The 11,500-nt window shown below is 39.8% G+C and overlaps 1 protein-coding gene across 1 annotated transcript; it reads left to right on the forward strand.

Annotated features, from left to right (window-relative positions):
- The first annotated feature begins 1,609 nt into the window (after positions 1-1,609).
- BCL2L15 (BCL2 like 15) lies at positions 1,610-10,865 on the forward strand. Its single transcript, XM_019919987.3, has 5 exons — positions 1,610-2,757; positions 3,390-3,546; positions 3,867-3,988; positions 8,172-8,396; positions 9,035-10,865. The coding sequence occupies exons 2-5, from the start codon at positions 3,420-3,422 to the stop codon at positions 9,050-9,052; spliced, it is 492 nt and encodes a 163-aa protein (XP_019775546.1). The 5' UTR covers positions 1,610-2,757; positions 3,390-3,419; the 3' UTR covers positions 9,053-10,865.
- The last annotated feature ends 635 nt before the right edge of the window (positions 10,866-11,500 follow it).

Raw genomic sequence — 11,500 nt, forward strand, 5'->3', positions numbered from 1 at the left:
TGTCTGTCTCAACCAGACAGTTTCTAAGGACAGTGATTATCTTTCTTTCCTTCTATCTCTACAGTGCCGACCACATAGTGATTACTCAATAAATAGCATTGAACGAATGGCTGTAAGTAATTAGATTCTGATGGTGTTTGGGGGTTGGTGTTTGAAGTGTGTTTTATTATATTGTGTTGACCACATAGAGGACAATAGATGGAATTCCATCTAGACTAGGGTTTCTCAAAAGTGGTACTACTGACATTTGGGGCCATATAATTCTTTGCTGTAGGGGGTTTTCCTATGCACTGTAGGATAATCATTAGCCATATCTCTGATCTATACCATTAGATGCCAGTAGAACCCCTAGTTGTGACAACTAAAACTGTCTTCAGACATTGCCAAGTTACTGTGGGTGTCAAAATCACCCCCAGTTGAAAAAGTCTGATCTAGACCATGGATCCCCAGGGACTGGAAGTAGGGGGATCAGAATAGCTTCAGAATTGCTTTCCATGTTTTGACTTGTTCAGTTAAACTGTGAATGTTTAATTAGGTATTAAAACAAAATGGAAGTGCTAAGTGCTGCCAGTTTTAAGTGTTACAAGGGAACAGAATGTAAGTGGTAGAAACTGAGTAAATTGATTGACTTTTTAAAAAATTAAAGACTATAATTGAAATATTGACCTAAAGAAAATTAGGTACAGCTCAGCAATTGAATGTTGCTAAAGTGATCCCAACTATTGGAGCCTTTAGAAGATTAAGCCCTAGCTGGTTGCTTTTCTGTAAAGTAGGGGCATAGCAGAATATGAAACTGTTGCTTTTGAAAAGTGTAATTTTAAAATGATCTCAATGAAGAACTGATTTCTCTTAACTGTAGTCTGGTTTTACTAATTTACAAGCAAAATGACTAAAGCTTAAGTATACCATGAAGTTAATTATTTAATATTCCTTCTCCCTAGGAGCTCTCTAGCCTCTGCAGATACATGGTTTGATGATATAAGTGGATGCTTATCTTTAAAATCCATGAGGGTAGTTGATACTCTGCTTTTAGAAAAATGGCCTTCTAATGTCTGTCTTAGTTGGTAAATAGTAACACATACAATGAGTGCCCGCCAATGACAGTGGTGCTTTGGAACATTACAGAGGCAATCATTTGCATAGTTCCTGATGATCATTTTACTGCTATGGACCAGCGACTGTTAAATGTCTCCATTCCCTCCTCCTTTTTGAATGGGAGTTCTGTTACAATTATTTTGTCCCTTTCTCATATATTGGGTGTTTGGGGGAGGGGAGACAAAGAACTTTTTTTCTTAGTTATAGGTCTTCATGTTGAGAGGAGCTGTACCCCAGGATCTTCATTCACATGCGGACCTGGTGCAGATGACAAGATCCTGGATTTTGAGCCAATGATATAATGAGATGAGGCTTTGGGAAAGGGATATTAGTTGTTATCACCAGAACAGCAAGAGAAGCAAGTGATAGTGAAAAAATTCTGGCCTCATTTTTCAGTAATAATTAAGAGTACAATATTTGAACTGTAAGAGTGAAGGGTATGTGGACTGGTAGGGAGGGGAAGGGGTAGTTGGGAGGGTGCTACATTGAAGGCCCAGAGAGAAATAAACAAAGGAGGAAATTTTACCCCACATTGCTCATAAAGGGTATACTCTGTTTCTGTAGCCTTACAACATTGATTGTACAGATAATGCAAAGGATAGATAAGATTATGCAAAGATTAGATTCCCAAGATGGCATTTGCCCATAAGCATATCAGTAGTGAAATGAGGAAGGTGGTTTATTATTGTGGGAAAAGGTTTATTGTTAATGGTAAGACACACTTGGTTTTAAATTTCTATTCTGCCACTTACTGATGCCACTTACCTTGGTCAAGCTATTTAACACCAGTTGGATAGTATCTTATAATTTTTTGTTTTTGTTTTTGTATATTATTTTGGGAGTATGTCATAAATGTACTTGTTGGAATCCTTAACTTGGCAGTGGCTCACTCTAGTGTGAAAGGAGGTTGACCTAGAATTATCTCTGACATTAGAGGTCTGAAGGCTATTTAGTAGAAACTGAAGTTTCAGCCCTAATGATTGATAATGACAAATAAAAATGGCCCTTTAGCTACATAATTCCTGTTCCTAGTCTGAAAGGAATTTATGATTTTTTTTTTTAGAATGGAATAGAAAGCAGAAGATTGGCTCTGATTATCTTGCAAGCTAGAAATTCCACTTTGAACAACTAACTTACTGTTTATGCTTGAATCTCTTACTAGTTCACTAGTTCTGGAAGGGCTGATAGGTTTGAGTGCTGCTTCTGAGATACAAACCCAGAATCTAGGTGTAGTTACATTAAGAAGGCAGCCACTATGAAGTGTCCAATCCTGAGAACCTGTAAAACGACAATGGAGTCCAACCCTATTAGGAAAATCCCAATTAATTCTATTAGAGATATCCCAGATCCCTTTTAATCCTGGTCGTTAGACCTTGGGCTAAAAGGAAGATATTTAACACTTGCTGTGTGTCAGATACTCTTGGGTCATTCCACATAACATTATCTTATTTAATCCTTGTTATTTCCCTGTGAAATACTTTGTGTTGTCCCCATTTACAATTCCTCAAATGCCCAAATTTTTATTCATCTTTTCAGCTTTTATATATCCTATACCCTCCATCTGGAATGGTCTTATTCCTACTCTTTGCCTAATGGATCCCTCCTTGTCCTTCAGAGCTCATCTCAGATGTTACTACTCAAGGAAGCCTTCCTTACCCCCAGGTTTGTTTCCTTATTATACACTGTAGTAACACACTATATCTTAATAAGCACAAGAAATTATATGATTAGTCATTTAATATCTGTCATTCATGCTGAAGTATGACCCCATGAGGATGGGAACTATCTGTGTCGTTTTTCTGGGTTATTTATAGTGCCAAGTATGTGTAGTTTCTTACACACTGGTACTCAGTAAGTAATCGGTGTGTGATAGTGGCAAACGAATGCCATAGTCAGGAGTTGAATGCTTGTGTAATAGAACTTCAAAATTTCTTTCTTTAAATTACACCATACCCAGAACCCAGCAGGAAGTTTCTCAGTGTTGCCCAAGAGCTCTTCCTTGACTCTTTCAGTTCTAGATTGGCTATCTAACTATTAAAGTTATTCATTAACCCTAGGTACTGGCTTGGGTGTGGCTCTGAGATAAGGAACTGAAAGTCTTCAACAAACCTCCCTAGCTGTGTGTGGGTGAGCTCTTCAGAGAAGTCCCATCTTTCTGAGCAGCTGTTTTGTAGACAGGTGGTGGGAAAGGCTCCAGGACTCCATGTCCCATTAAGAAACTTTACAAGAGGGACACATCTGGTTTACCAGTGTTTCTGACTTCCTTCTGAGCTGAAAACTGCTTTGTTTTGTAGAAAAGCAAAACTTGGCCATAAACACCTAAAATGAAGAGCCCCCAAACCTTTGAGGAGCAAACGGAATGCATTATAGACTCTCTACTCACAGACTTCTTAGGTCCCACTTGTCAGGTTGCTAACCGGACCCTACGTTGTGCAGACGAAGTAGATTCAGGTAAGGCTCCTGGCCTGAGGTGGTAATTGCAGGTCAACAAGAGAATCTGAATATTCTTACTTATTTCTTCTTAAGTTTCAAAAGGTAAGCTCTAAGCTTTCAGCAATATCTGAAGTCTTTATAGAAGGGAAAGAGATTCTCAGTGAAGGGAGATTTTCTGTCTTCTATTGGTGTTGACAGAATATTGAAGATTTTCTTGGGAGAGAATGATGCCCAAATTGTTTAAAAAGTCTAGAGAACTTTTTTCAATGCCCAGATTCCTGGGACTTGCCATCCCTTCAAGCATTGTGACGAATGTGCCTGTGTTCCCTCTGTTTTAGGAGAGGTCTGCTCTTTTGATGTGGCCATCATTGCTGGTCGCCTTCGGATGTTGGGTGACAAGTTCAATGGAGAATTGGAAGCTTCTGCCAAAAACATCATCGCAGAAACCATTCAGGGACAGGTCAAGTTTCTGCTACTTCCTTCTATTGTTTGCTGCTTTTTTTTCTATTTCAGATATCCTTCTCTTACTACTCCTATATGACTGTGACTAGAAATGTTCTGTGAAAGATTTGGGGGCTTAACGCATCCAAGGAGATACAGCAGGAATTCTTCAACTGCCGATTCTTTAGCAGTTAATCAAAGCCTAGGTCGTATTGAGGTGGAGAGCTTTTGGCATAGGCTGATCAGCCTTCAGATTGTTTCTATTTGTTTTTCATCAGAGCTGTGCTTAATGGCATAGAGCATATATATAGCATTTTATTCTTGGTAAAGCATTTTATTCTTTTATGCACCTGTTTTAATATTTATTTTGCTGGTAGTGGACATCTTTTTTTCCTCAAGGTCCAGCAATAAAATTATATACAGGAAGGATAGGCATTTGACAAATCCGATGCAACTAAGGATAAGTACAGCAGCCACTAGGGCGTATCTGGCTTTTCATCAGTGTCCTGATTCCTGAACTTTGTATGGGATATAAATACCATAGGCAATGTTCTAGAAGAGGTTGCTGATTAATATCAATAATGACAGCTAATATTAACTCATCACTTACCATGTGCCAGACAGTATTCTAAATGCTTTACATTTATTATCTCATTTAATCCTTACACCACTCTATGAGGCATTATAGAAACTGTTATCCACAGTGCAACCTCTCTCATCTGTGTGTAACACTGTGAGAGCAAACATTTAACCCATTTTGTCCACTGCTATGTTCACACAACCTAGAACAGAACATGATATACAATAGGCCCTCAAAAAGTATTTTCTGACTTAGTATCCATTTAAGCTGATAAGGAAACTGAAGAATAGGGAAATAAGTAATTAGATTATTTAGTAAGTGTTGAAGTTAGGATTTGAACCCAGACTGATTCCAGAATCACACTTTTTTTTTTAAATTGAGGTAGCATTGCTTTATAACTTTACATAAGTTTCATGTGTACAACATTATAATTCCACTTTTGTATACACCACAGCATGCTTGCCACCAAAAGTCTAGGTTCTCTCTGTCACCATAAAATTGACCCCCTTTACCCATTTTGGTTCTTTTTGGTTTTCTAAATTAATTAATTAATATTTTATTTTTGGCTGCGTTGGGTCTTCGTTGCTGTATGTGGGCTTTCTCTAGTTGTGGTGAGTGGGGGCTACCCTTCGTGGTGGTGCGCAGGCTTCTCATTGCAGTGGCTTCTCTTTGTTGTGGAGCACGGGCTCTAGGCGTGCGGGCTTCAGTAGTTGTGGCCGACAGGCTTTGTTGCTCCGTGGCATGTGGGACCTTCCTGGACCAGGGCTCGAACCCATGTCCCCTGCGTTGGCAGGTGGATTCTTAACCACTGTGCCCCAGGGAAGTCCCCTCTTTACCCATTTTTGACCTCGCCCTATCTCCTGGTCACCACCAATCTATTCTCTGTATCTCTGTGCTGAACCACACCCTTAACCATTATGCTTTATCTTCCTACTGAATGCAGCTCAGGCAGAACTGGACTTATCACACCTAATTGCTTGCACTGAAGCTTTCCTAGGTAGCTGGTAGCTGGATCTACTTTTACTTTTTAATTAAAAAAAATTATTTTGGGGCTTCCCTGGTGGCACAGTGGTTGAGAGTCCGCCTGCCGATGCAGGGGACACGGGTTCGTGCCCCGGTCTGGGAAGGTCCCACATGCCGCGGAGCGGCTGGGCCCATGAGCCGTGGCCGCTGGGCCTGTGCGTCCAGAGCCTGTGCTCCACAACGGGAGAGGCCACAACAGTGAGAGGCCCTCGTACTGCAAAAAAACAAAAAACAAAAAAACCCCCAAACAAACAAACAAATTATTTTGGAAACAGCTTCAAACTCACAGAAAAGTTGAATCGTTTGAGAGTAAGTAGCCAACATGTTGTTCCATCACCCCCTTCAAACAAGGACATTCTCTTATATAACCACAGTCTAACCATCAAAACCAGGAATTTAGCATTGATACATTATCATCTCATCCTCAGATCCCACTCAGATTTTCTCAGACTTTCACTTACAGCTGGCCCTTGAACAACACAGGTTTGAACTGCATGGGTCCACTTATATGCATTTTTTTTCAATAAATAGTACAGTAGTACACGATCTGCACTTGGTTGAATCTGCAGATGTGGAACCGCAGATACGGAGGGCCAACCAAAGTTATATGTAGGTTTTCAACTATGCAGGGGATTGTTTCCCCTAACCTCTGAGTTGTTCAAGGGTCACCTGCATAGCAGAAGGATCTAGGTCAGAATCAGATTGCACTTAGTTGTCATGTCTCTTTTGTCTCCTTCAATTTGGAATAGTTCCTCAGTCTTTCCTTGATTTTCATGATCTTGACCCTTGACGATTATGGGCCAATTATTTTGAAGAATGTCCCTTAACTTGGGTTTGTTTGATATTTCCTCTTGAATCGATACAGGATATGTACCTTTGGTAGGAATTGCACAGAAGTGTTGCTGTGTTCATTTCACTGCATCCTATCAAGTGGTGCAGATTTCAATTTGTCCCAGTACTGGTGTTAACTTTAATCACTTAAAATAGTGTCTGCAAGGCTTCTTCACTGTCAAGTTAATCTTTTCACCTTTAATTAGTAAGTGTCTTGTAGGGAAGTCCTTTGAAACCATGTAAATGCCCCATTTCTCACCAAAATTTTAATCTATTCATTTATTTATTTTTTATATCAACGTGGACCCATGAATTCCTACTTTATTCAGTGGGTTGTAATCTGTTACTATTATTATTTATCTGTATGCTCAAATTGCCCTAGCTTCCACCTTTCAACCTGGACTGTGTCTTTTTGGCATGTCCCTATCATTCTCTGAGTACTTCTTTAATTTCTGACAGAAGATCTTGTATTTTCCAAGCCCCAGCCTGAAATTAGCCATTCGCCAGGGAGCTCTAGTTTCTTTTAATGGAGAATGCTATTTGGAAACCAGGATCTAGGTACTCTCACCGTGGAGGCCCTTCTTGGCTTGTTTAGGTTCTGACACCCTGCTTTGACCACCATGGGTCCCCTACACTACACCACAATAGACCTTACTCAGCCCCATCTAATGACTCTTGGATCGAACTTTTGGGGAAGGAAAGAGAAAGAGGAAAAGCTAATCTATTTTTTACTTTAGAGTTTCCCAGACTTCAGTCATTCAAGCCATACCTTTAGAATTTGACCAACTTTGCTATGATGTACTTGGTATTTTTCTTTCAAATCATTTTGTTTTTCCTTTAATCATTTTGTTCATCCTGAGCAAATCATGGGTTTGATTGGCTGCTTAGGTTTTTTCTAATACCCATTACAATCAATTAAAAATACTAAAGTAAGAAAAGTTTATCCATCTACTTCTTTCTTTTTTCTGTTCTTTTTTTTTTAACATCTTTATTGGAGTTTATTGCTTTACAATGGTGTGTTAGTTTCTGCTTTATAACAAAGTGAATCAGCTATACATATACATATATACATATATCCCCATATCTCCTCCCTCTTGCGTCTCGCTCCCACCCACCTGCCCTATCCCACCCCTCCAGGTGGTCACAAAGCACCGAGCTGATCTCCCTGTGCTATGAGGCTGCTTCCCACTAGCTATCGGTTTTACATTTGGTAGTGTATATATGTCCATGCCACTCTCTCACTTTGTCCCAGCTTACCTTTCCCCCTCCCCATGTCCTCAAGTCCATTCTCTAGTAGGTCTGTGTCTTTATTACTGTCCTGCCCCTAGGTTCTTCATGACCATTTTTTTCCCTTTAGATACCATATATATGTGTTACCATATGGTATTTGTTTTTCTCTTTCTGACTTACTTTACTCTGTATGACAGACTCTAGGTCCGTCCACCTCAGTACAAATAACTCAATTTCGTTTCTTTTTATGGCTGAGTAATATTCCATTGTATATATGTGCCACATCTTTATCCTTTCATCTGTGGATGGATGCTTAGGTTGCTTCCATGTCCTGGCTATTGTAAATAGAGCTGCAATGAACATTGTGGTACATGACTCTTTTTGAATTATATCCATCTACTTCTTAAGATTACCTTAGATACAACCAATGTGCACTTGCCACTCTTTGAGAAACACTTGCTTTATTGGATTCCTACACCTGCAGCCTACTGTACTTTTTCAATGATACTCCACTGATAGATCTCATATCTTACCCCAGGCAGGAGCTATACTTCAGGACACAGTTAATTCTCTCAGCAAGGCCTGGTGTGCCCAGGATTCCAGCTTGGCTTATGAGAGAGCCTTTCTGGCAGTGTCAGTGAAACTTCTTGAATGTGTGGTCCGTATGACTCCTGAGATGGCAAGACAGGTGGCTACGCCCATGACAAATATGATCATTGGGAACACTGCCATCCGAGAGTATATCCAGGGCCAGGGAGGTTGGGTAAGTATTTTGGGGCCCCTGGCTTTGCTAGACATTTGCATTGTTTTTGTACTAATCTCTGGGACTCCAATTCATGGTTCTTGCCATCAGTTGGAAACCATGCAGGGAAACTGGCCTTCCAACTTTGCTGAAAATGCCGGGATTTTTTTGCCATGGAAAAGGGGAGGAGTCAGAAGCTCAGCCAGTGGGTCTTGGACCCCAGAGCCAGGCTGCCTAAAATGTTGACTGCTTACTTGTCAAGCTAATTTCCACTTCCTGTACATAATCATCTATGAAGTATATTAGTGGTGGAGTTCTAATCTCAGTGTGACTTTGCTCTACTGGTAAATTTCTGGGTCTTTTTTCCCTAACATCTTTTGGGTGTGTGTTGAGGAAGTTCAGAATCATCTTACTATTATCTAACAAAAAAACAGTTAGTGACATCTGCTGTAGTGGTAACAGTAGGAGGCATTCTAAGTCCATGTCTTAGTAATCATTAGAACATCTGCTCTCTTAGAGCACTCCCCTTCATTTCCAAGATCAGCAGAAGCCTTAGTAAGAGCTCTCTTCCCTGGAGTTATCTGTGGGTCACTCTGGCTTCTTTAGGGAGTTCCTGAAGACCATTCCTTTGACTGTAGGATATTCATTGTCCTTCCTAGGAAAATCTGGAGAGCTGAAGAAGAAGAGGTGGAGCTGTTTTCCAGCCTGAAAAACTTTGATCTTCTTTGACTGATCGGGTGATAGATCTCTGGCAATTAAAACAGAAACAACCGAATCAAAACCTTCTTTCTCTTGGACAGAACTGAACTTAGCTGAATAACCTGTTTTCTACTGATTGTTAAAGTTAGGAGCAGCTCCCAGAGGTCTCTAGAGATTTTATACTTTCTGTTTTTACATGAGTTTTAATGAGGTTTTGTTGAAGCAAAGACCTCCAGACTTAAAGTAGTGACTCATCAGTAGTGGAATTCCAGGCAACAGGGCAGGCATTTGCTAGAGATACTGTGGGGAAAAGGGAACACACAGTAAACCATTCCTTCAGATTTAGTCCTGTCCTCTGGTAAGGATCTTGTCTACTAATTTTGCAGTCTAAAGTGTTTCAGGGAGATCTTTGGTTAGAAAACCTTGTTATTTTAAGTTGAGGATTTTCTTTTAAATTCATAACCTAAATCTCATATTAATTTCACCTGAGCCAACTTATTTTATGTATTTTCAAGGCTGGAAGCAAAAAAAATAGCACTTTGTTCATCTGCTCTTCTACTAGGAAGGCCAAAGAGCAATCAAACAGTTGCTGCATTTTTATTGCCACAGGAAGTGCTGGCCCACTTCTGGGACAGTAGGGCCATCCCAGCTTAGATGAGGCTAGCTACATACCACAGTGTTTTTCAAAGTACGGTTTACATACCACTTGCATGTGACCTTATATGTTGCTGATTTCCAGGCCCCATCCGCTAGAGATTCTGATTCTGTAGGGGAGGGCTGGGGCCCAGGTTCCTAACTTTTTAATCAGATCCACTGGTGATTCTAATATACACATAAATTTTGAGAACTGTCACTTTAGAGCAAGGGTTGGGAAATTAGAGCCCACAGGCCCAATCAGCCCACTGCTTTTAAATTTTTTTTTTTGTAAAGAAAGTTTTATTGGAATGCAGCTACACTCACTTGTTTACGTATTATTTATGGCTGTTTTAGCATCGCAGCAGCAGAGTTGAGTAGTTATAGCAGACACCATATAGCCTGTCCTGTAAAGCTTAAAATATTTACTATCTGGCCCTTCAAGTTTGCAGACCCCTGCTCTAAAGCTAAATGAACATTTCTCCTTGTGTAATTTAAACTCTGTTGCAATCATGATAATTCCAAACAGAGCTGTAGATAGGATAACTCCTTTTTCAGAATTTAGTCTGAGTGTTTGTTAGTTTTTGCATAGTCCACACTTTCTTTAGAACCTTTGGCAAAAGGAGCTCTGTGACTCCTGAGAATTCAATAGAAGGTATACATTTCCCTGGCCCTGCCACAAGTGATTGGAGGTAAAACATATGGTTTCTATGGTCTGTGTATCTCATAGCAGTTCTTAATAATCTCATAGATTAGTAAGCAGTCATCAAATAGAGACTTCTTCATCTCTAAGTCCCCAAACCAGACGATTTACCTGAACATCAAGAAGAAAATCACTACTAAAGCATTACTATACCTATTTTTCTAAGAGAGGCGTTAATGGCTTTGGCTAAAGTTTAACAAAGTTAACCACATCCCCTCCCTTCACCCAGCCAGCCATCTGGCTCCCCTAGATACACAGAAAGAAAGCTGTAGTGCTGTTAATGTATTCTGACTTTTTCAAGTTATGCTATTTCCTCTATTCTTCGATAAATCACAATTAGGTTAGTAATCCAGAAATGAGATTTCATGTTTCTCTTTAGTAGAAATTATCTGTTTTTGCTACCAATTTAAGACACTTGATGTATTCCTTTGTCCCTTACATTACTGTAAACTCAGCATGGTGAGTTTTGTGGTATTTGACCTCTCAAGTGAAATCATTATTTTCACTTTGACTAATGCTGTTCTGTTCCTGAAATAAAATTCTTCTCTCTATGCATTTGAACTAATTCTCAGCAAGTGTAATCTAGAATGGTATAGAAATAAGGAGCAGATCGGTGGTTGCCAGGGGCAGGGGGTGGGGGTGGGGTGGGGTAGAGGAAACAGGTGAAGGTCGTCAAAGGATACAAACTTCCTATGAGATGAAAAGTTCTGGGGATGTAAGGTACAGCATGGTGACTATAGTTAACAATACTGTAATGTATATTTAAAAGTCGCTTAGAGAGTAGATTTTTAAAGTTCTCATCGTACACACAAATTGTAACTATGTGAGGTGATGGATATGTTAACTTTGTTATGGTGATCATTTTACTATATATGTATATCAAATCATTACACTGTGTACTTTAAACTTACACAACGTTATAGCTCAATAAAACTGGAAAAAAATAAATTGTAGTATTTTTTTTTTCTGGCCATGCCACACAGCTTGCGGGATCTTAGTTCCCCAGTCAGGGATTGAACCCAGGCCACAGCAGTGAAAGCACAGAGTCCTAACCACTGGACCACCAGGGAACTCCCCTATACTGTAGTAT

This window comes from Tursiops truncatus, chromosome 1 (assembly GCF_011762595.2).
Source record: "Tursiops truncatus isolate mTurTru1 chromosome 1, mTurTru1.mat.Y, whole genome shotgun sequence".
In the NCBI taxonomy this organism is placed as follows: domain Eukaryota; kingdom Metazoa; phylum Chordata; class Mammalia; order Artiodactyla; family Delphinidae; genus Tursiops; species Tursiops truncatus.

What these genes read in the sequence shown, in the direction of transcription:
- BCL2L15 (XM_019919987.3), top strand. Translation starts at nt 3,420, where the DNA reads ATGAAGAGCCCCCAAACCTTTGAGGAGCAAACGGAATGCATTATAGAC. An exon ending in TGCAGACGAAGTAGATTCAG is followed by an intron (nt 3,547 to 3,866) that starts GTAAGGCTCCTG and finishes CCTCTGTTTTAG; the next exon opens with GAGAGGTCTGCTCTTTTGAT. An exon ending in CAGAAACCATTCAGGGACAG is followed by an intron (nt 3,989 to 8,171) that starts GTCAAGTTTCTG and finishes ATCTTACCCCAG; the next exon opens with GCAGGAGCTATACTTCAGGA.